We start from the raw sequence: 26,210 nt of genomic DNA, 5'->3' as shown, positions 1-26,210 counted from the left end.
GCAGAGAAATATCAAAGTTTTATTTTAAAATTTATAATAGAGGAACAGTAGTACAATTGAAAGAGAAGGAAAATGTATTTGTTTAAAACCTTGAAAAAACATAAAGAAGAATAACCTGATTTGATTTGTGTTTGAGGTGAGCCTATGGCCCTGTTTGCATCACTGTAAGAGAGTTGAAAAATACATCTTTGAAACAGCGTTTACAAAATACAGCTGGAAAAACCTTCATCTGTAGTGTTATTTTTTTTTCTTTTTGTATGTTATGTTTGTTTGTCCATATACAGCATAAAATCTAGACGTGGTGGTGAGTTGAACAGATACACAGACTGACGGTGATGGAGCAGTGTGAAGGTGAGAACAGTGAAGCCAAGCTTTTACATCACTTAACTGTGTGTCATCATTTAAACCAACTCATTAAATAGTTATATATATATATATATCATAAACTTTCATGTGTATTTATATATATATATATATATAATGTATATAATATCCCTCCCACAGTGATCTGAAGGTAAGTAAGTAATACAAACAGGATCTTCTATACAGTTTTTAAAATACACTTTCTTCTTGAGTAAAGGGAAAGATAGACGATTTCTGTAGCGGTATAGCACTTCAATATATCCACTGCATATGAACACAAACTCCTGCTCCTAAGAATTAACCCACAAACAATTTCTTACAAAATATGTGCTTAAAAAAACAACGAATGGACAAGAACAAAATGAAACCTCAAAAAACAAGGACAAAATGAAACAATATATGCATCTAAGGGTTAAAGTGGATGATTGGGTTTTTTTTTTTTTAGAATAAAGACATTTAAATCTGACAACATACACGAGAGCAAGGATCTACGCTAAATATTTTACCTGCTTTATCTTATACAACATAATCTTTGAACAATTAAAAACAACGATTTTGGTAGGACAAATAGAAATTAACAGTCTTGATTGCATTTTGGAGTCAATACATATATAACATTAAATAATGAAATGTCAAAATAAAATAAAATAAAATAAAAAGTTCCGTATGGAATAAAACATAACAGTTTAAAGTTATTTCCATCCAGACCGGCTTTGGGGAAATAAGAAATAAATGAGGTGAGAGCAGTAAGTGCCTGTCTATGTGTTTTTTACATAGACCTTCTGCTCTACGCTAGCACAAGCAAAGTGTTTTCACTCAGCAGACACGAGACAAAAGTCTAAATAATCTCTTCAACTAAATCAAAAGAATGTTTCGGGGGAACAATTTTCCATCTCGATCGTCTGCATTCTTCAATAAAACGTTACACAGGTCATTCAAGTGATTACAAGTATGCTCAGTACCACTAACCACTAACGCTCAAGAACATCAGGTCAGTCCATCTATACAAGTACTGCCAGTAGTTTAAACAACAAACATGATGTGTGTGTGTGTGTGCGCGTGTGCATTTAATAGAAAAGACTTTATAAACGGAAAAGCATACCTGATAGGCTCCTTAGCACAACAGTGTAAAATACAAAGCTGATTAGTATAACTGAGTTTTGAGTAGGCTTAACCATTATTAACATCATATACAGCTTGTAGGTCCAGTATTTAAAAAATAATATAAAACAAAAGCGTTACAGCACCAAACGTTTCCATCATTTGGCAAAATTCAAGCTTTAAGTGAATGTCAAAATGCTTTATAAAGTGTTACTGTGATGCTGTGATTCAAATAAAGCTAGCGATAATATATATGTATATATATTCCCCTTATATTTTCATATTTTTCGATTTTTTTCTCCATATTTCTCTGCTTTACGTTCTCGCAGCATTTTCAGTAGTTTGTGTCCTGCAAAATCTTGGTGTGCATTCTGCTTGGCACGATCTAACAGCCCGTATAACTTAATCATAAATATGGCTGTGGTCAATTAGAGTCACAAAACAGATTTTTGGTTCCAAGATCCGTGCAGGGTAAAGGAAAATATGTATTATAGATGTATTTCATGACAACATACAACTAGAAAGGAAACACGACAACTCTTCCTGTAGGTGGAATTTCTATAATGCTTCTTCTTCTACTCCTCTAAGCAATATACGATCGAATCTGTCAGGAAGCGCAGTTAAAAACAAGATAAGAAGACGTACAAAAAAAATCTAATTCTATCATTTCGTAAGACCATAATATCTTTCTTCATAAATTAAATAATTAATAATTCTTTTCATACGATTGGCCTATCATAATGCTCAAAAATGCTGTACACCCTCGTCCCCTACAAAAGAAACAAATACATCACAGAAAAACCTGATTTTTAGTTTTATATATATATTTATATATACATTATACCTCTCCCTCTGACAGGCACTGGGCCCAGACTCTGACAGATAAAACAATCTTTAAATATTGGAGTCCCTCTCTAACAAAGCTATAGAAATCTTTGACATAACTTCACGTGCAACAAAGAGGTTCGATAGCACTTTGGAATCGTTGATTGTTTCCCAGCTAGTTTTTTTTTCTTTGCATTTTGATTCGTTTTTCTACCGGGTTAGGTTTAAGTTAGTCCTGCTCGGGGGTGCCGCCCGCATCACCCGCGCAGTTAGATTGGTCAATCTCGTTAGGCTCCTCCCCCTCCATGTCCTCGTCTCCATCTCCCGTCTCCTCGAAATCCTCGTCGCGGGAGAACTCCAGGTCCTGCATGCCTTCGAGTCCCTCCTGCGAACCCTGGTGGGAGTCGGCGCAGTCCACGCACACGCCGTAGCGCCGCGAGCCGTGCCGTATGCCAACGCTCGCCGCCAGCATGAAGATCTTCTTACAAACCATGCACTTGTATTTCTTATCCTTTTTATGCACCTGTAAGCAGACGACATTGCGAGCGATTAAGCACATTGTGAGCATACCATCCGGCCCAACACCAACTCGACCTATCTGACTTGATGCACACGGGGGGTGGAGGTACTTTTGGGAGTACTTCGACTCGCCTGAAAAGTCCGCTCCCCTTCTCCCTCTCATAATGGGAGAGGGAGGGTGTTACTGCGCCCAAAAGTGCTATTACGCCATAAAATATAGTTCCTCCTTTAAATCCGCTTAGAAAAGCGCTACGTTTTATTTTGTACCACCAAACTTGCTCGTGCTCCCAAAAGTGCTATTACGCCGTAAATTATAGTTCCTCTTTTAAATCCGCTTAGAAAAGCGCTACGTTTTATTTTGTACCACCAAACTTGCTCGTATAACTACTCGTCTTAAATAGGAAAAACGTTGATGTGTTTGGTCACTTCTAACTTTATCTCTAAATGGTACCATTGAATGAATGGGGCTAAGCTAAATGCTATCGAAGCGTCGCAGCACGCTTCAGCGCTTACGTGCACGCACACAGATGATAGAGGGATGTATCAACAATTCTTAGTTAAGGTAATAACATATTTTAATATTGAAAATGAGTAGACTATTCCTTTAAGATATTTGACAGGTCAGGTGTGCGTTTATAGAAAAACAATGCATACCAGTGAAACATTTCAGTATAAATATATACAAAACATAATTTTCTTCATTTCTCGTAGGTTTTTGTTTGAAATGTGACGCTGATATAGGATCTTACCAGGGAATGTCTCTTGACGTGCTCTCTGCGAGTGAACAGCTTCCCACAGATATCACAGCTGAAGGACCGGACGCCCGAATGAATGATCAGGTGTCTCTTTAGTGTTCGTCGGTGCTTGGCAATGTAGTTACAGTGAGGACATTTCAGCTTATTTATGGCGTTTTCAGATGCTTCACCTGAAAGAAAAGTGCACAAGCGATCAGAGGACCGTAAAGGCGGCAGACAAGGTTTGTCCTATCAGCTCTTAAATGGCAGTTTTGAAACATGTGATTTGTGAAGAGTGGCTTTATGTGCATGAAGAGAAAGCCATTGTGTGCGTGCATAGGCTGAAATAGTGTCTCGGTTGCCATAGAGACCATAACTATATTACCTTAATGCAATTTATGTACTGATAAACAAGCCATGTATGAAGCTGAGCTCCTAATCCGCTCTTTGGAAAACTGGAGTCACCGGGATCGACCCCTCATGACAACTAGACCATAACTGCCTCACTACGACGTTGGGGGGCTTTGTTTGAGCCAAAATGGGCAAACAAAGCAGGTTGCCATGAGGTGACGAAAGCCAGATCACCTGAGAATTCAACAGAAGCTCTAAACACCGCCTCGTGGAGACAGCCTCGAAGCTAAAGTTCAATCTGTTGCTATAGGCACATCCCGTACTTTAAAGGGTTAATGATTAACCTAGATTCTCATTGGCCGAGCACGAGTCATGAGACTGTTCAGGATCGTGCAAATGTGTTACAAAGAGCAAGCGATTTCTGCATCTCTTATGTCTGGATGAGATGAGACCTGCTTGGCCAGCTCTGTGAGATCACACAAAGGGAGGCTGGTGGTAAATAATGGGCTCATGGCTTTGACTCCACCCCTAAACGCTTTAAACAGAAACACTTCTAGCTAACATAAGATAAGGGAACATGAAATTCTCAGTGCTGGCAGAAGAGGGCGCTCTACTAGCCATTTATTAGCACAAACTAGAAAATGTAAAATTTGTGAACAAGTTTATACATGTTAAAAACTAAAAACTTAAATAACAAACCATATGATTTAATGGTTTTTAAAAGGAGGATCAAGTTTTAAGAATGATGAAATGATGCAAGACCACAACATGCATGCAACTCATCTGCATTTATTTGCTTATTTTTTTGCATTACTCTTACAGTAACAAAACCAGAGATTGTACAATCCTTATAGAGTAAAGCCGCCGTAGTTAAACGCTGATCTGCTCGTCTGATCTGTGACTGTAAGTGTGTGTCTGTATGGGTGTGTGAGAAAGATATGATGTGTAAATAAATGGGTGAAGCGCTAACAGTGGATCGTCTTACACGCTGTGGATTAGTAGGTAGGGAGGCCAAAGCCGTTAGATCCCATTGTAAGTACCTCAGCAGTGGGTCCACTCTGCCTGGGTCAATATTTGGAATTGCACAGATAGTTGGGCTGCATTAGCAGGATTAGGGCGGGACGACTCCTACTGCACACCTCATAAGAGAATAACGGAGTAGTGTGTCTCTGTGTGTTATGAAAGAAAACCGACGGACTTCTTTGCCTAAAATCATTTTAATAAGGCGTACCTGGAAAATATTTTTAAAAGTTGGGACTTGAAGATAAGTTGTCGGTACAGGCTGCAAGTGAAAATGCAGCGTGTACCGACAACTAGGGGTGTGCCGGTTTCAGAATTGGTGATGATGGTCAAACAATTATAGCCAATCAGACCATATTTGATCTTCAGTATGCAGTATATGGAGCAGGATTTTGATTAATGATGGTAAGCACACAGCTAATTGTTACCATTGACTTCCATAGTAGGAAAAACAAATACAATGAAATCAAAGGGTACCGTCAACTGTGTGCGCACCATAATTTATCAAAATATCTTCTTTTGTGTTCATCAGAAAACATACAGGTTTAGACCAACATGAGGGCGAGTAAATGATGACAGAATTGTTATTTTTGGGTGAACTATCCCTTTAAAGAGTTTAAAGACCTACATTCTTAAAAATGAAAGTGTTTCACGATTCCATTGAAGAACCATTTTAGGCGGTTCCATAAAGAACCTTTAACATCTGAAGAACCTTTCTGTTTCACTAAAGGTTATTTATGATTATAAAAGGTAAAAATGGGTCATAAAAAACGAATTTTTGTTTATTTAAATGACGTTAATTAAGACATAAGTTTTTGAAGTTTTATGTATTTTTCATTTAGTCACAATTGTAATATGGTTAAGTTAAGCTTATATTCTGTGTGTGTATATATATATATATATATATATATATATATATATATATATATATATTGATTGTACAGAAATTATATTATATAAAATATTATATGCTAACCCCAACACTGAAAAAATTATTTATTCAATTTACTAAATTTGTTTTTTTAAGGTAAGTGGTTGCAATCAATTTATTTAAGCTACTTTAAACAAAAAAAATAGTAAAATAAAATAAAAAACTTTTGTTTAGATGCAGCTTAAATCACTTGATGGCAACCACTTACCTTAAAAAAATTTAGTAAATTAAATGAATAATTTTTTCCCGTAAACCCCAAGTGATGTTTAATGTTTTAGACCTTGACTTAAATTGTTATGTAAACAGACTAGAAACACCAAGTGAGAGCCCAGAGCGAATGAAAAAACATAGTCTACATAACAGACTGCACAATATCTTCTTTATTTAGTTTGACATGTTTTTGTGAAGAAAGACAACCATATTTATGTCTACCTGCTCCGGTGAAAGCCAGTTCTTCTGACTACAATAACGCCAGCTGCTTAAAAAAACTCTGTCATCCGGTAAGAACAACAGACAGATCTAACAAGAATATCTGAATTTAAAGCTCACATAACACACGCTGTTTTTGCATTTCTGATGTTAATCTGGAGTACATATACACTGAAAAAAATTATTAATTGAATTTAATCAATTTTTTAAGGTAAGTGGTTGCAATCAATTTATTTAAGCTACATTTAAACAAAAGAAATTAGTAAAGTAAAATAAAATATAAAACTTTTGTTTAAATGTAGCTTAAATAAATTGATTGCAACCACTTACCTTAAAAAATTGATTAAATTCAATTAATCATTTTTTTCAGTGTAGAGTAGTATGACATCCTTTAAATCTCCGAAGAGTCTTTAGTTTAATCAGATTTATAAAAGAAAGATTAGCTTTACAGAATCTTTCCGATAACATACGAAAAAATGAAGGAGGAGTTACTACCGCGGGAGGAGCGAGTACGAGTCATGCAACACTTTATACAACACTGTTTTAACTTATGATTCAGTACATGTTCGTGTCATTTATATAATATGCACGCGCCTATATCCAACATAAGACAGAAGTCTTACTTACTGCATGCAACTCATGACCCGGTTGGGAAAATCCACTGCATCAAACACACACGCAAAACTCCGCTGCTAATCCGGATAATAAGCTATATCCATTGTTTCCATAAGGCTGACTTTCTTCTCCTTACATCCAAAAACACACTTATTCAGTCATGCCATTGTTGAGTTTTGAAATTAAACAAAGTTGTGTCGCGTGATGTGATGTTTGCAAGTTCTAACGTCTCCCGCTGATTGACGGGTGGGCGGGGTTTTCCGGGGGAAGTGCCCATATAAAGAAGTAATACGTATAAAAACCCCTGAAATGTCAGCTGGACCTGTAATCGAAAAAACTTTCCGAAACTTTCCGGTACTACGAACCCTGGCGAAGTGCATTCGGCACAGAAATACTCTGAAACACGTCCAACTGCTTTTTTGACACCTTGCCTACTTTTAGCACGAGGAAACAACTCTATAACTGTGTTAATAAGTCAGAATGCATGAAATACCATTGAACCACCCCTTTAACATTATTTTACAAATAGCGTAAGCTGACTCGATACCTTATTGCTGACTGTGCAAAGTTACGAGCTTAATTTAACAACACTACACAAAGACTGTTTGCTGTTAAACACACATCTGCAGTTAAGCGGTTCAGAACTTTTGACTAAATGGTTCTTTGAGGAACCAAAAATGATTGTGAAGAACCTTTTAAGCTCCTTTATTTTTTAAAGGGTAAGCACAATCTCATTAAAAACACAATAAATAAAAATAAATTTCAACATTTACTCCTAATATATACAGAATATAAGCTCAGCTTGTTATGGAAAGCGTACCTCACCCAAACAAAGATTTATTTAGTGTCAATGTAAATAAGCTTCTATTTTACAATTTATTGCTCACAATTAAATTAAAAAAATTAAACATTGAATAATTGTGTTAAATGAGCTCACTTTAAAAAAGGAAATTAAAAATTTAGCATGGCCGACTGACAAAATGTCCTGTTTCATGCAAAAACCAAAATTTTCATAAAAGAAATAGTTTTTATCATTAACATTTACACTTTTTTGTGCCACACCTGGTAAGGAAACCAGCATGCATAACCAGATAATCCATTATGACTGACTTAAATTACAAACCTGTCTGACTTTCTTTCTTCCGCACAACACAAAAGAAGATAATTTAAAGAACGCTGCCAACCAAACAACACTGTCCTCCATTGACTTACATTGTATGGACACAAAACCACTGAAATATTTCTGAAAATATCTTCTTTTGTGTTTCACAGAAGAAAGAGTCAAACAAGTTTTTGAACAACATAAGAGCGAAAAAATGATGACAACATTTTATTTTTAGTTGAACTATCCCTTGATTATAATGATTTGGTTTACTTAATACTTTTTTGTGTAAAGCAAAATTTACTAGGTAGGGCTGTAAGATATATCAAAATCATGAAAATATTGCAAACATGCACATCGCAATATCTCACGCTGACACTGGGAGAACAAGCATAATCCACACATGAAGGTCACCTGACCTATCCAGGGCTCAAACTGGGGACCTTCTTGCTGTGAGGCAACAGTGCTACCCACTGAGCCACTGTGCCACCATTTGCAATAATTAAATGATTTAATATTTCAAAAAGTTATAGCAAAGTGAATGGTTAGACAGAGAAAGCGATGCTTTCCTTCACCCAGAACAAAAAAAGGTGAAATGTAAGTTAATTAGTTTTCAGTTTTTTAAAATATATTTTATCATAATTTAAATGTAGGGATGCAACAACCAATCAAAGAGTGGAAAAGATTTGATAATGAAAATAGCATTCAACGAATGTCATTATCAATTAGTTTGGTCTGTGACATCACTTGTCCACCATCCTATTGCAAAAGTAAGAGCTGTATGTAGGGCTGGGTATTGTTTAAAATCTTTCGATCCGGTGCCAATTTCGATACCGGTTCCTAAGGATACTTTTTTCGATACCATATGTTTTCAAATCCATTTAAACATTAACAAAAAATACATTAAACACACAACTTTTATTTTTCACCTTAATTAAAACAATGCTGGTAACACTTCTCACACAGGGTAACATTATTAATAAAACTGGTTGTGCTTTTTGGATAGGGGTGCGCCAGCAGACACACTTATCAGTTTTTTATGAAAATAAGGAAACAAAAATAAAGAAGTTAAGAATATAATTAACACTGCTGTATTTTATGAAATGTAAAATGGTATTTAGCTTGGACTAACAGTATTTAAATAAGTGGGTTCATTATAGCTGCAACTTTGACAAAAAGTTAAAATATTTAAATGGGTGACTGAGTTTTACTGGGAAGATTTGTATGCATGTTTGTTTTTGTAAACAATACTCAACTTCATAATTATCAAAATATTAAATACATTTGGGATTTTTAAAATGAGTAGAAAATGCGTTCAATGTCATTTCATTCAAGTGAAATTAGCAAACCAGTTAAATGGAATTTTAGTTTGTTGTAAATAACGAGTCAGGCTTGTAAGCAGTGTTGGGCTGCGAGAGTGCGTCAAGTTTAAACCATAGACTGTAAAAATAGGTTTAAACGAATCGTTCATTTTGGGAGATGAGGGCATGAAGGCTTTGCGATGCGGATAGACAGGTGCCAGTATTTCATAAGGATTGAGAGACACAAGCTGCGCGCGTGGGTCAAGTTTAAACACCTTGTCGACTCGAGAGTGGGACTGTTGTGGGAGACTTGCGCGCAAAGTCTTGCCATGTGGATACAGGCGCGAGTAAAACAAGCAGACACAGGCTGCGCGCGTGCTTTAAATTGAAACCCATCGTCATTTTAGGAGAAACGCCGTTTTGGTTGACATGCCTTTCACGGAGACAGCACAGCCATACTCTATTGGTAAGATAACTGTCAAAACGCCGTTCTGTATATTTCTCATATTACATCCTTTCTACACTTGTGTTGGGTGACTGCGAGTTGAACTGCGAGTATTTTCAGAACTCCTCCCTGTCACATGGTGGTGGACCGCCAATCGGCGGCGCTTTAGGTCCTTACACGCAAGTACAGGCTCACACAGACACAGTCGCTTGGCTTTTGGAATCAAAGTTTGGCACCGAAAGATACATAATTTTTCGATACTCAAACTATCGGAGTTTTTCGTTCGATACCATAAAGGTATCGACGTTCGGTACCCAGCCCTAGCTGTATGGTTTAATTGGGACAGTTTTTATAAAGTTCCTAATACAGTTTATTAATTTAGTACCATCATGTAGCTGTGAGGTACTAATATGCACTCTTTGTTATTACTTTTCAAATGATTTTGGATGTTAAAGGTTCTTTATGCAGCCCAAAAAGGTTTATCTATGGCATCGTTAAGCACCTTTATTTTAAATGTGTAAAAATAAATTGTGGAAAGAGAGTGCTTAAAGAGCAACTATTGTCCGATTCACATTTTTACATTTTCTTTGGTGTGTAAGTGTATATTAGTACATGTTAACGATATGCAAAAGGTACAAATCCCAAAGTAAACGATGACACAATCTCTTTTCTTGGACTACAACAAACACACGGATTGTAGGCAACAGTTTACTTCCTGGGATTGGTGATGTAGACAAGACCGAAAATTTCACAATTCCTCCCGCTTGGACTCACAGCCGGTAATTTAACTTCTGTCAGCCACCGAATCTTTCAAACATGGTAAGGAGCGTCATATTTCCGGCTGATGTCAGAAGTATTCAGGCCAATCACAACGTATAGATTAGCTGGCCTATCAGGGACTTTTGTTTTGAACAAAAATCAATGTGTTTCAGGAAGACAGGAATATCAGGAGTTACAAAAATGAACCATAAACCACGCGAACACATTGTATTATACCAAATACACAAAATAACGTTGTTTTCTAGGAATGAAATAGGTGCTCTTTAATAACTGTTATAATTAGGGGGTCCTTGGAAATTGTCCTCCCTTGTAAGAGAGCCATGGCCCCAAAAAGTTTAAGAACTCCTGTTGTTAAGGGGTGGTCACACTACACTTTTCGGTCCATTGACCACTATTTACACGCATACGAAAGTCTGGTGAACTCTGACCTGCAAATTAGTATAAAGTGAAGATGTGTGACTAGTAGAAAACTGGTGCGTCACCTTTCTTTCTACTGAAAAGCGAAGATGGATGAAGCCAAAAAAACTTATATTAATGAAGCGCTCCCCACCCATATTCGTAGTAACATCTGCAAAAAAAGTGTAGTGTTACCGCCCCTTAACTCCCACTTTCTGTGATGTATAAACAAGGAGCTTGCGTTGTATGGTGCAGACACACGGTCACAGACCGAACGAATCTATAGACGTTTTCAGCAGTAACAACTTACACAAATGGCTTTCGTGGAACAAACGTAACTTCTGGTAAACTTACATCAAGAATCAATAAAAACAGAGTCATTTTAGAGTAGTTTAGTTCTGATAACAAGCAATATAAACAACAAGTAGATTACCTTTAATTCAAATCATAGCTAAAGCGTATCAAAAACTACACTGAGCTAACGTTACTGTGTAAAATGTGTACTATATAATGTATACAATCTTAAGCCGAAGGTATACTAGGGACGTCCGCGTATGCGCGCCGTCCGCATGACGTCATTTTCTTTATCAGGTGGGTGTGCGGCCATATGCGAACTCCACTACAAACAATTATAAAAAGGAAATAGACAGCATTTGCACACACACACATCTTTTATCTTCTTTAATTTTTACTTCTTACCAAAACAGAAAGCTGTGGAGCATGTTACCATAATGTTTTTCTTTGTTGTCTTGTTGTTTGTTCTAAACCGTGCTTGCAATGGTGGATCGGTTACTTTTCATCACCTCTCCTAATTTTTTAATGTACTGTAAATGTCGCCAAATCAGTGCTGCCCTGATGACCTGGTAGAGTAATAATTTGAATAAGGAGTATACTTGGAAAGCTGCTCGGACGCATGCGAACTGGATGCAAGCGCGGAAAAAAGGTATACCCCGGCCTTTAACTACAGATCGGCTGCAAACCTCCCTGATCCATGATCGCCGTCTTCCCTCGTCTTTAGGAAACCAAAACCTTTAGTCCTTTAGTCCAGACGCATAACCATGACAACGCGGATGCTTTCGATGAAACAGTCTATAATGAAGTTCATTAAATGCTATTTTCATTATCAAGTATTATTGACTATTTTATTAGTTGTTGAAGCCTTAAATATAAATAATTTTTACGACTGAAAGCATTATTATATCGCAAATTATCACATTTCTTCTAAATACCATGCAGCCCTACATCCACCTTATGAGAAAGAGTCCCAAGTGTAAAAGACAAAAGTGGGCCAGCAACATGAATGCATGAACAAAGTCAAGTAAGCATCTGTATGCATGAGGTCTGCAGGTGTGAGCCATCAGCTTGGCACATTTAATCTCCCTCAGGAATATAAGCTAAGTGCAGTTGAAAGGGTTAAGGAAGCCTGAGGGTAGACTTTACTCGCTTTACTGTATTATCCTGCATTAGAGGAGATGGTGTTGTTGCCCTGAGCTACACGGGGCCCAAAAAAAACCTTTCAAAACTAATGATTGAGACGTTTGTGCATGTTTAAGAATGTGGGAAGAAATTCATGTTTCAGGACAAAAATGGGGATTATTTTAGTAATCCTGTGTATCAAGCAGACTACCAGTGTCTTTTATTGGTATTAAATTAAACAAAGTACTGTTTTAATGGGAAGTAAGGGGGACGTTGCACTGTAGTGCTTAGCATTAATACTTCAATGAGCATTACTAGTCTTGTGAAACTGACTAATAATGTCACGCCTGCATGAAGATGCTTAAAACAATAAAAAACATGTCGTTAGCAAATGTTCAGCAACAATCACAGACATTAGGTAGGTTTATTCATATTGGCACGCATAATGCAGCATATTGAACTTAATAAAACCACCGTGGAGATAGTACAGGGATGTAAACAGCGCGCTTTTCGGCGCCTCGTGCTTTTTTCATGTCAGTTTGGGTGACTTGGGTCTGAGAGGGTTGGATTATAATTTCACAAAGTCATCTGAAGCCATTCCATAGCTTAATGTGAGGGACAGAAGTCTATTTACATCATTACATTAAAGTTTATGGAAACTCGTTCCCTCCTGCCTTAACATAACATTTCTAGACGTCTTTAAGCAATTTTCCTTGTGTTGTCAAATAGGCTAGACCTCAATATACTCAGATCTTGTCGTAATGTATTACTTTAATATTTGTATTATTAGTAACGGTGTACTTATGGTAAATAAAAACAAGCAAATTGTTCCAAATTTTGGCTTCTTAATGAGGTGTGTAACCAAGTTTTCCTTTAGGAAACAGCAGAATAAAGAGAAAAAGCGATATTACCAAAGCAAAGGTCAGGTGCAGATCAGGGCCAAACAGATCCCAGTTGTTCTATTTTTGCTGTATACCTAATACATATAGGTTATAATTGTGTACATTTTGGAAAATAAACAACTTTAATTTAATCTATATACATTTTGTGGAAAATAATTAATTTTTAGTGTAATTGAACACTTTGTACATTGACCCTCAAAATAATACCTTGCCACCCCTGTTTTAAAAGTTTAGCTCCGCCACTGCAGACTACACAATGACATTATTGCATTTACAGTATATAATGTACATTTTTATGTCCTTATGGACGTTTCGAGTGTGATGTAAGCAATTTTGCATGCCAGAACATTTGCATGTATTATGCATATCAAATTTCTTTCATGTGTAGTCCGGGTAGTATAACAGCGTGCTAGTTTGAACACGGCCTGGGATGGCTGTGTATTCTGGCCTTCATAAACAAGGATTATACTATTGGTAATCAACAGCTTTGAGGAAACACGTTCTGGTTTTTGTGTGTGTGTATGTGTGTGTGTGTGTGTGTGAGGTCTGAAAGATACTATTGTCAATCATCTTCCTTTAGAAGGTTTCGTTAGACAGGCACGAAGTTTGTATGACAGTGTGATAAACCAAAATAGCAGGGTCTTACTATCACCTAAAAACTCATTTTTATGCACCCTATTTAGGTGTGTTATTTGACATTTGAATCTTTTGGGTCTAGTGATTTGAATTGGATCTGGTTTGGAAATGGAGATGGCACATTGTACGTTTGAAGAGGAGAGAAAGGCATGACGGGTAACCTACCGGCATTCTCCGAGAGGTAAGAGTAGTCCTCTCTGGTGTAGGAGGCAGACGGCTGGATAAACATGCCCTCGTCGAAACCCTCTTCCGGCTCTGGTGGGATGTTGTAGACGAAACGTCTCGCGGTCTGCTTTTTCCGCCTGCCGCTGCCCGGCTCCGGACGTGCCTCCCTCTTGACGCCGGCCCCAGCGCCTCGATCCGGCTCGTTCCAGACGAACACCGGCCCCGGTCCCTGTGGATCCATCTCTGTGGACTCCGAGGAGTTTTCTCCACCCCAGCCGCAGCCCTCGCCCCCCGACACCTCCACGTCGCTCGGTTCATCCTTCACCTGCCCACTAGCCTTGATGGACAACTTGGACAGGATGCTGGTGGCCCAAAAGTTGCTCGGCTTCTTGTCGGCACCCTGACAGTCTTTCGCCACCGTCCGCCGCTTATTGTAATCCACCACCACGGAGTCGGGGGCTTCCTGCTTGATGCTAATGTTGAGGGCGTCTTTGATGAAGGCGCGACAGGACTGGACCACCTCGGTCATCTGGAGGTAACTCGCCACGGACATCACCTCGATGGCGTTCTGGCTGGTGAGCAGAAGGTTTCCGGAGTAGAGAAAGTCGAGGATAACGGAGAAGCCCTGCACGGCCGCCACGTCCAGATGCGTGATGGTTGTTTGGTCACAGCTTTCGCTCTTCGTCAGGCAGTAAAGGGTCTTGAAGTAGCGGCTCCCGGCGACCAGGATGTTCTTGTGCGCCCTGAACACCTGACCGCTCACCACGATGTTGACGTCGCACAGGATGCCGCTCTTGCGCTGTTTGTCCAGCTCTTGCAGCAGCTGGTAGCAGTAGGAGTTTTCATTGGGCTTGTTCCTGTAGTCCTCCACCTCCGGGCTCTCCGCGTCCTCCGGCCTTTCCATCTCCTGGTGGAGTCACAACAAACAAAAATGAAAACGGCATTAGTCTACAGTGTAAACACAAGGTAAAGGGCAGGTGTATGGTGACAACTCCAACAGGAGAACTGGTTTATCAGGCTCTAAAGCTGCAATTTCATGGGATCTATATTGCAGATTACCCGACCGCTTGGACCCACATGCTTTGCCCCTGTTAATGCTCTTTAAGATGAAAAGTATTCTGTCATTATCCCTTTCCACAATCATCTGCTCTCACAATTAAAAAAGAGCTGGCTGGTACGTACCACTGGGAGTGACTGTACAATATATTTCTGAATAGAGAAGCAGATGTCCTAATCCATGCAGACATTTCTACCGCTCGGGCCCTGCATTTTTTCTCCTCCTACCACACAGCTGTGTGTTTTTTGCTGGAGTAATTCAGATTAAATCTACTTCTCAGGGCGGAGGCCTTCCCAACCCCCCCTCCTCCACACTGCTGGGCATCTCCTGCTAGATGGGGTTATTACTGTAAACCCAACCAGTAGCCAGAGAGAAAGAGAGAGAGAGAAAGAGGAACAACCCCATTTCTCCATACAATGCCAGCTCTTTGCTTCAGGCTTATTGTTCAGTACTGGTTAGTGCTACACTGAAGCTTTGTGAAGAAAGCACATACTCTCTAGCACATTAACAAGTGAAGGTTGTGACAAACTTAAATATATGACTTCTTTCAGAAAGTATAGAAAACAATTATGAACCTCCATGATGCTGTTTTCATAAAGTTGTTTAGATATCATTTGTGCTTACTGCTATTTAAACTTCAACATCAATACACGTTAATGACACAACATGACTTTTGTTTTTGCATATCCGAAAATGTGGAAAGTTTGAATATGGAGCATTGAGATTTAAGAGCTAAGGTAGAAAAGAAAGCTGTCAAATGATCTCATGCATGTTTGAAATCAAATGAAGTACCGTATTTTCTGGACTATAAGTCGCGTTTTTTTTTCATATTTTGGCTGGTGCTGCGTCTTATTCTCTGAAAGTCTGTATGAATTAATTTTGACATTTATTAGGGAAGAGAGACAATTAACGCCTACAGCCGTGAGAGTCCGCTATATGCTGCTCCAGTATTTATGCAATTCAATGGATTCAGTGATGTTGAATGACAAGTCCGCGAACTTGATGCTCATTGGCTTGTTTGGTTAATTTATCCTCTTCAGCCTTCCAGGTAAGTTCTGTATGCTATGATTCATTGTTTAAATAACTGATAATATTACTTTAATATACAGACATCTATTCAGCCTGCTGTTCTGTCTGCTATTGTTTAGTTGAATAACTTGCCTCTCCAGATGAAATGTCTGTTCTTCGGCACGAATTTTGTGAAATAATGTTATAAATAAATGCCACGTATAGTCCACTGCAACTTATATATGGTTTTTTGTCTGACTGACACATTTTTGATTTGTGCGACTTTTTGATTTAACATACACACAACAACACTGTCATAAATATTTTCATTTGCATGGATCCACAGGCCAGTAGATGGTGATGTTACCTTGTAAAGAAACACTACAAGACTACGCAAATGAGCACTTTTCACGCTGCGATAAATACAAACAGTCAAGCTGGAGAAAGCATCGAGCAGTTCTGTTTAGATGTACGATAAGGTAGGTTTATTTCTACGAGTGACCCTGGACTATAAAACAGCTAAATTTTATAAACTTTGTTGTTGAGCAGTCCTGTAGGCCGCCATTATTGTTTTGGCTATGCTTGTGCATGCCTATAGACTGCATTGACACATTCATGTGAAGTCACCATTATCACAGGTTCACATTTGCGAATTAAAAAGGAAATGACAAAGCGTTTTGAATAAGCTGGCATATTTAGGATCCCAAAACGCAGTTGTCGCATAAACAGCCAAACTGCTTAAAAAATACAATTTGTTGTGTAAATGGTCCCCTAGAATAAATGGCAAGTCTGTTGTGTTTTGTGTAATGGAGAACAGGTTAAAAGAATGTGGATAAGGCGAAAGAGAGGGCGTGTTAGACGAGAATGACCGACGGTTTGTGGTGTCACAATGTCCCCACTATTGTTCCCCTCTGTCTATCCAGAGAAGGCTTGACCGTGTGCCAAGCCATGCTATGGAGAGAGGACAGATGAGGTGAAATTTTAAGACATACTAAAGTAAACCTCTTTTTCTTTCATTCTCTCATATATGCTCACGCTTCGCTCATCCTTTCTCCAGATGTGCCACGTGTAAACGTAGTGCTAGAGAACAGATGCTTTTAGAAGATTCACACATACAGAGCTTCAAAACTTTTGACATTGGCTTTTTCCAAATTCAAAGATTGTTATTCCCTACAGTTCAAGTGCAAGTGTGTTACTTTATGACAGTAAAACAAAAGGAAGACTGTGTACTTTTATAATGACTATAAAAGTCTTCCAGTAGTCGATTATTTTACCACTTGAAACTCATCTTTGAGCATCATAATAGCATATGTAAAAGTTGTTCCTGTGACAGTAATTTCTTTATGCTTTAAAACAGCTTAAATTTAACTCTACACCCTTGCCTCGTTTAGTGGAGCATATGAATAGGAAATTTAGTCCCCGCCTCCACACTTTCGCACCATTTTGGACCATGGATATGTATGTAAACAGTGCTACATTCAGCAGTTTCAGACACATAACTGCTAAGTCAGAGTTTCACACAATGCATACGCTAGTTGAGTGTTTGCAGCACTAATTTTTTAGCACTGATGTTAACAGGTTAAGCATTCACAGTGCATGTGTGAGCAGCACGTGTCAACATCACAGACGTAGAGCTGAAGCAGCTGTGCTGCCATCGTTTCAGCGCCAAGTCTATTTGGCAGTGGCATCCATACATAATACACTCAAAAAAATCCCTCATCAGTTGAATGTATTTTAATTACGTGGCAAATTTCCACATAAAATTATTACATTAGTATATCTTCTGTATCTAATTATGTTTGTTGGATGCAATCAATCTCTTTCTGCAATTACAATGAATCAATGTGATTATTTTCCTCTCAGGAACTTGGCTTTATTAGATTGACTTTAATTCAAATCAAACATATCTTTATTATTTTAAACCAATGTGTTTACCCAAAGTCAAACCTAATGCAAAAGCAACAATTGATGATGGGCTGTTGAATTATTTGAAAATAACGCACTCCCAATGCGGCACGACGCGAATCTGAGTTAAACCGCGGGTGTGCATTATTTTTAAATAATTCAACGGACTATCTTCAAATTATTACTCTTATACCACATTTATCACAGACTAGTGTTGGGTATTCCCCATTGTGAGATCGTCTTATCGTCAGCCTGTAAGATCGCCAAATCGCTATAGTTTTGGGGGGCGGGGCAATAGTTTACTCATTTATTTACTTGTTTATTTTATACTCATTTATGACAAGCCACTTTATTGGTGAACAAAAAAGAAGCTGATTTACGCAAAGAGCAACACTGTCACGACTCCAACCTTCTTAAAACTGATGCCATTAATCCGGTGTAAATTTTCCTGAATGCCAGGGAACGATAACAACACACTCGCTGGTTTTAAAGCCCTGCATGCCTAACGACCTCTCTAGTGCAAGGAAATGACGGAGCCGCACATATTACAAATTCAGGTGCTAGAAGGAGTCCATGCCACATGTGTTCAGGTCCAAACAAGAGTACAAGACCTGCGCATTACAAGTCCAGGTGCGTGCAAGATGGAATCCGTGCATGTTACAAGTTCTCTCGCAAAGTGAAGCCCCAAACCCTCTCGTGCGAGGAAAGGCACGCAAGGTGCATGTTAATGCGAAACTAATGATGATAATAATAATAACTATCGCCAACTGTCATCATGAAAGCCTGCTATCGGCCATATGTCTGATGATCGACAATTGTCTATCGGCACAACCCTACCACAGACATTGCTCTGCTGGTTATTTTAAGACATTTGACAGGTCAGGTGTGCGTTTTACAGAAAAATAATCAACACCCGTGGAACATTTCTTAATCAATCAGAATAAAGCATTCAACAGATATAAACAGGTATATTACATATATTAAAGGTAGGTGGCGTTAGGGCACACAACTCACATTTCATTTATTAATCCATAAGTAGCTTAACTCTAATTGCATCTACAACTTGGACAAGTTAAATTTTTTCCAATAAAACTAAAATACATCTTTCAAATAAATGTATAATATTTCAATTGACCTTAAATGAACAACTTATGATCATTCAGTGAATGTCCATGTGCATTTATTGAGTGTATCTATGGCTCGAACTACTGATCCACTTGTTCAACTGTGATGACGTGATTCGTTACATGTTTGTGACGCAGGAAACCGAGGCGATTCAAACCACGGTTTTGAGACTGTCTCCAATTTTATGTAGAAAATACTGATGTTGAATGATGAATCTGCATATGGTTTGTCTTTAAGCATATTGAAAACACCACATAAACTTGATTTTTACCACAGGGGGCCTTTAGTAATGTGATCTCATGTGGGAGACACAAAAATATGATGAGTAAAATATGTGTAAAAGAATCTATCTTAATAATTATGATTTATTTTCTATGTTCTGTATTTTCTTTTGTTTATTAACTGTCAGCCACGATGGCTATGTTCATGGCAAGATGTTGTGTATTTTATTATTTACTTACTTTAAAAACATTATTAAACTACTTTTTAAATTACATAAACACTTGAAGCAATGTTGACTTAAATAATTAATAAAAGCTATGTAATATGAATTTAATTAGCAACACTTGACAATAAGGTTGAATTTGTTGATGCATTAACTAACATAAACTAGGCCTAACAATAAGCAATATAGTTTTTCACCTTTTTTAATCGTTGTCAGTGTTAGATAATGCCAATGCAATTGTCCATGTTAGTTCATGGTGCATTAACTAGTTAACAGTTAATTTACAACTTTTGACTTAAAAAAATCTCTTAGTACATGTTGAAAGGAAAATTAACTAGTAAATGCTGTAATAGTAATGTTTATTGTTAGCTCATGTTAGCTTATGCATTGTAAAGTGTTGCCATTAAATTTGTTAGTTCCTTTTAAATAAATGAAAGTGTTGATGTGCATGTTAGTGTTTGCCATTGGCATGTTAGTTTTGCTTTTGGTATCAAAACTGGCATTAATAATTGCGACAGTTCTGGTGTCAACTTTTATTCTGGTACTGTCATAACCCTGTACGCGTTGCGAGAAACTTTTTTTCTAAGTAAAAATGCGTATCATTCAGAACGATCGACATGAAAGAAAATAGGAAACAAGATCTTTTCTGATGAAATGCATCGTATATGAAACTCGCTGTGGTTTCACTCTCTGGTTTCCCACCCAGACTTTCATTTTGATGCGAAACAGGAACATTATACAACCACTACCAATACCACCGGCTCTTATGTGGCAGTTAAACAGACAGTACGTCTAAAGCTCGTCAGGCGATGGGTCGCCAACACCCATTATCCTATTGTATACTTCCAACAGGTTCTATTCACAGTAAACCAACAATAGCTCCCCAATATTTAAACACACAGCCTTCGGCAAAACAGAGGCCGGGTCTCTCTATCACCTACTACACTACACGATTGGCACGTCAGGGGGACACTGTGCCTCAGACAACAGGGTCGGAGGTTTTGTTTTTCTTGTACATAGTCTTCCTGAGCCATCCCAGCCCCTGAGGCCAGCGCCTGGTCCCATCATCCAGATGCAGGAACAATGCAGCAGTGTGCTTGACCCAAGGTGTGGGAGGGGAATGCCAGGATCTGGGCCTCCCAACAAAGAGAAGGGCTCATCGATACGAAATTCCACGGAATTCTCTCTCCCCCCTTCCACAACCACCACCAGCACCAACAACACAACAACTCCCCCCCCCCCCCCCAATACACACATATTTCACAAGTGGCAGACAGCGAAGGGGCGGAGACCCTCGTCTTCATTGCAGCTCGCTCGCTAATAAGGGCAAGAGGGGGTAAATACTTTGAGGGCAGGCTTCACAGTGAGGCAACCCAGATACCCTTCTCTGAGGTTAATTGAATTACAGCCACGAGAGCCTGGATATGATAGGGAACAGTAAAGAAATTTAGCCCATTATGACAGACAGTCGCTGCACAGAAAAACATAATACATCACAATTATTGGAGGATGTGGCCAGAACAGTCATAAGAGTCTGTCTTTACCCAGACTTTGCAGACGTGCCCATGTTTTAACCAATTAACAGATAATATTCTGCCGTGATCTCGTGATCTTCATGTTTGCCGTAGACACAGACAGAAAAAGTCACAAGTAAATGACAAACATGCATAAAGCCAAACGAATTAAAATATCTCTTTAAGGCACACACACATATATGTACAGTAATATAGGGCTGCATGATTATGAGCTAAATCATAATCACGATTATTTTGTTGAAAATCATAATCGCGGTAACTCCGTGACTTTGAAAAAATGCCTTTTTATTAAAGGATAATTCCGGTATTTAACATTTTGAGTCTCATTTCTGGTTTGTTTTGGATGAACTACACTGATGGACACAGAAATTTTGACAATGGGTCGTGTCTTGACTTTTTGACTCGTTAAGAAGCGTCCCTTCAGAATGGAAGTCAAGGGCAATGCACAAACATGTCATTAAAACAACACTTAACGTTCATTTTCAAAACTGTGCTACTCACAGAGTGGTTCGTGGTGTTCGTTGATGATTAAAAACAAGTAGTGTAGCGAAATATAGTTTCTGTCATGTTATATTTGGCATTTTGTAAAATTCCATTGACTTCTTTTGGAAGACTCATTGCTCGCTGATATATCACTCCGCCGCCGGAAACGGAAAAGGGGTCTGTTTACATGTGCTTGTAGTTTTTTCGCTCGGTTTCTCTCAGAAGAAATTTTTTCCATATTTGATGGCTCAGTGACCAGCCTTACTGTGGGTTTACACCAGATGCGAGTTCAACAATTTGTGCGAGTAGATTACAAAGTCAATGCAAGGACGCGACCAGACGCGTCCTCGCATGGGGTGATGCGAATGACGCGATATGGGCGGCGCGTTTGCCGTGAAACCACGCGCTATTCGCCTCAAACACACCTTCGCCCAAGTTGAAAATATTCGCATGACACGAAGTTAAATCCTGTGAGTAATCTAGAGCGTGGAACGCGATGGATTGCTTCGCGTTTGGTGTAAACCTACAGTTAGGTTTGAAGTTGAGCTCGATTGTGACTGTCTATATGCTAGACACAGAGTTCGGTTCAGCGTCCTTGTACGGCAAAGTGGTTGTCGCCATGAAGTGGTCAGGAGTGTGCTAAAGCTTCAGACTCAAATAGAGAGCGGACGTATATACGCGGTTGTGAGGTATCTGAAAAAATAGTTCCACTATAGCAAATAACACGGATTGAAATCATACATTGCGCCGATAAATTTGTTTTTAATCATCAACGAACATCACGAACCACTCGGTGAGTAGCACAGTTTTGAAAATATACGTTAAGTGTTGTTTTAATGACATGTTTGTGCATGGCCCTTGACCTCCATTCTGAAGCAGTCAAGAGACGCTTTTAAACGAGTCAAAAAGTCAAGAAACGAACCGATTGTCAAAATTTCAGTGTCCATCACTGTAGTTCATCCAAAACAAACCAGAAATGAGACTCAAAGTGTTAAATACCGAAATTATCCTTTAAGTAAGTGTTGCAAACACTTCGAACACATCGCAGCACGCAATTTAGATTTGAATTGCACAATAATTGTTTTACCTCGATTATGTTGTTTTTGTAATTGTTTGTATCAAAAACTGAAAATCAAAAGCGATTAATTGCACAGCCCTACGGTAATAAACAACAATGTTAAAGGTTCACTGACAGAGGTCACTTGAAAGAAACGAACAAACAAAGAGTGACACGGTTCAGATCTGCTGTAATGTTTTAACCCTTGTGTTGCTGGCGGGGGGTGTGATTATCTCCTCCTCCTGTCCTTCCTCATTACCGGGGTATATAAATTGATTTAGTTTATGTTACCCTGATTAGAGTGACTGCACATTGCCATACCACACTACCCAATGGGATTTTACTGCCAAACCAGTAATGCTGTGCCTTTTGAGTTCTTACTTAATAAGCGATTTTGTAACACAGGGAATAGAAAGCACTTTAATAGCATTACACATGCTCCTTGAGACTGAGCACAAGGCATATATCTAGTGAATAATACAGGTTAAAAATTCACCATCGTGCCTCATGAGGCTTACAAAATGTCCAGTTTTTTTCTAAGTAGCAAAACAGAATGTAACATAACATATTATATATGTGTCATACATAACATTTATGTTTTGAGCTGATACTACACACTTTATCAGAGTATGTGTGTGTTGAATCAATGTGAATCGAACCCAAGAGTTTTGCGGTGCTAACGCAATGCCCTACTAACTGAGTTACTGGAACATACAAAACCTAATCTCATTCTGTCCATTGCACATATCAGGCATGACTGTCATTACAGTCAACATAATTTACTTCAGCTCAATGACACGCACTATCTATGGATCTTGGGGAGTCACCTAACACAATGCCTCTAATTTAGGTGCCCTAAAGGGGAGGGTGAGATGTACCAGAGGTCACTTTTTACAGCAAGGCAGCAGGGAGGGGGTTGGGAAGGGGTGCGGTTCCCCAAAGGTAGCAGGGTCAAGCCCTTGCCATTGTGTGACCTCTGTGACAATCAGGTTAGTTACTATGACAACCAGGGTTGATAATTACAGTGTTATAATAACACAGCAAGGCACAAATCATTGACTATACCGAACATTACACATAGCAGACGTGTCATATTTAATATACTTCAATGATATATAAACAGAGGGCTTATTAGTAGATTCATATCGTTTATAAAAATACAAATATGATTGTTTCGACATGTTCTTAATAGTTTTATTGACAGCAAATAACAACACTAAAAAGAAAAACGTATTTTTGCTTTAAAATTTCCCAATGCAGACCTTTTCAACTAATCCCAATATTTGACAGTGCTAAAAAAGTTAGCCGCATATGCTAACCTGCTATCACCGACCTGAAAGTAGTGTCTGCAGCTAACGTAGCAGACCTGTTAGCTCGCTCTAAACAGCTTAAAAGGCACAATTACAGTTTAAAGGAGTAGGAAAAAAACAAACCATTAGTTAATTAAAGACAAAACAATACATCCCAGTCCATTTCGGTCGCGGATCGAACCGTTCCCGTCACAATAATTGCTGTGCAAACGTACCTGTTTGGTCGGGTCATTCCTGCCGTGCTCCGAGGACAGGTGATGTCTCAGCAGCAAGGCCCGTTTATAATTCCGGCTGCCTTTTACCAACTCGTCGCTGTTGTTGTTGGTGGTGGCGATGTTATGGCACCACGAGCAAGACATCAGTCCCGTCTCCTGGCAAAATTTGAGCCAGGGAAACTCCTGCAGCCAGGAGGCTTGGAAGAGCGAGTGTTTCTGCAGCAGCGTCTGAGGTCTCATCTCCACCAAAGGCTTCCTAGCGCCCGCGTCCTCTTCCCGCTTACCGTCCTCCGCTCCGGCGCTGTTCACGCCGTTGCCAGTCGTCCGCCTACACGCACCTTTGGATCTTTCGTTTTGAACCATTACGTTGTTTAAAGCGCTTTTTTCGTGATCTTTCTCCGCTGTCCAAGTGCCCCCTTCCGGGTCCTCGTCCTCCTCTGCCTCCGGCTCCGTGCTGTCGCTCACGGACCCCTCACCCTCCGCTTTCCCCAGCGATGGTCCTTTCGCCCCTAAATCCCTATCCTCCTCTTTATCCTGTGGCTTGTTCCCGTTCAAATGTCGCTCTTGACAGGCCGGGCCCTCACAGCTGTTCCCGTTGCTGGCAACTCCGACAGCGCTCGCGCCGGTGACGGCTGCGCCACCTCCTCGGAAAGCCAGCGACCTGCGGTTTCGCTCTCCGGACATTTTCTTAAAATAAATTACAATCTATACTTTCTCAACGACAAAAATCCTAATCGGCTAAATCCGATTACGCCAAAGGTCCTCCGCTCTTTAATATCAAGTATTCCGCATGAAATGACCTGTTTTTTTCCGCTCCGGCCTCCTGGTAAGAGTATGTAGGTTATGCGGAAATAAATAGGGGTTTTAAAGGCATAATGAATTTCAGGGTTCTGTCTGCGTCCGCGCAGGCCCTGCAGAGGTCGAATGGCAACGACTTCCCCCACAATGCATCTCGGTCAGGGCGAGGGGGGGCCGTGCTGGGGGGGTGGGGTGCTCGCGTTTACAGGACGCTGGGGGTGACGCCGAGCAGCCGGGGGTCTTTTGTGTCGATGACTGCACCCATTTTCCGCATGCTTTTTCATCTATAGAGCTACATGTCTTGATGCAATAAGTCCTCGTAGTCCTTTCATGCCCTCCCCTGTGCGTGTCAGTGGGCTTGACATTAAACACGTCGCGCGAGTCTTGATGATCTGGACAGGTGGGTTGCTTGGATGGATAAAGGTTCGCGCGACGAGCGCATAGGTGTATTTTGCAGGTGGTGACAGATGGATCCACAACAAGCTGTTTGAAATCATTTCTTAACAACTACACATAATAATTATAATACATCTAACAATAATTAAACAAATAAGAAAAGCCCAGGAATCTTTATAACAAACACTCTGCTTATCTTTATTGCAATTTAAAGTAAAGTTATTTCTTTAAGTCTTGTTTTTATTTTTTTTATTTATAGTTAAGTCTTTGATCTAATGTATAACTCTTTAAAATAAATAAATAATTTGTATTTTATTTTGTAATAATGTTTCAAAATGAATTCAGTGATGTAATGTACAGTACTTTATCTTCTTGTTATACACATTTTAATTTTTTTAATGAATGCTCAGTATTTTTTTCAGGATGTTCCATTAACCCCATTGGTTTTCTTATTTTCGTTTTCCCAATATTTCCAAACAGCAATGTTTACAAGAAACTTTTTGAAGCAAAAAGTAAACCGTCAACCAAAAATATTGTAATAAAATACTTTACTATAGGATTATAGTGTCATCCAGTGGGTGGCGTAATTTCCTACACTACAGTAGCTGTGCTTCATAAGGCTGTAATAAACAACATTCCTCTGGGGGTGTCTTGTTTCATTGCAGGTAAATAGGTGCTGTGAGTCTACACTGTGTACATGTGGGATCCGCCCTTCTTTTCTGATAATTATGCACATATCGGGACCATTTTAAAATTTGATTTTTTTTATCCAAATACATAATATTAACTTGTTTGTTGATGTAAGGTAGTTTGGTGTCATTTTTATCTTGAATAAAGAAGCAAAC

The 26,210-nt window shown here is 39.0% G+C and overlaps 1 protein-coding gene across 1 annotated transcript; it reads right to left on the bottom strand.

The window, feature by feature from the left end:
* zbtb10 (zinc finger and BTB domain containing 10) lies at nt 1–25,355 on the bottom strand. Its single transcript, XM_055218924.2, has 4 exons — nt 24,172–25,355; nt 14,032–14,938; nt 3,558–3,733; nt 1–2,812 (listed from the first exon to the last, which is right to left on the bottom strand). Exons 1-4 carry the CDS (start codon nt 24,853–24,855, stop codon nt 2,519–2,521), a joined length of 2,061 nt encoding a protein of 686 aa, XP_055074899.2. The 5' UTR covers nt 24,856–25,355; the 3' UTR covers nt 1–2,518.
* Nucleotides 25,356–26,210: the final 855 nt, after the last annotated feature.

The sequence above is a fragment of the Misgurnus anguillicaudatus genome, chromosome 20 (assembly GCF_027580225.2).
Source record: "Misgurnus anguillicaudatus chromosome 20, ASM2758022v2, whole genome shotgun sequence".
In the NCBI taxonomy this organism is placed as follows: Eukaryota; Metazoa; Chordata; class Actinopteri; order Cypriniformes; family Cobitidae; genus Misgurnus; species Misgurnus anguillicaudatus.
This window is presented reverse-complemented; position numbering and strand designations above follow the sequence as displayed.

What these genes read in the sequence shown, in the direction of transcription:
- zbtb10 (XM_055218924.2), bottom strand. Translation starts at nt 24,855, where the DNA reads ATGTCCGGAGAGCGAAACCGCAGGTCGCTGGCTTTCCGAGGAGGTGGC. An exon ending in GGAATGACCCGACCAAACAG is followed by an intron (nt 14,939 to 24,171) that starts GTACGTTTGCAC and finishes TGACTCCACCAG; the next exon opens with GAGATGGAAAGGCCGGAGGA. An exon ending in ACGTCAAGAGACATTCCCTG is followed by an intron (nt 2,813 to 3,557) that starts GTAAGATCCTAT and finishes GTCTGCTTACAG; the next exon opens with GTGCATAAAAAGGATAAGAA.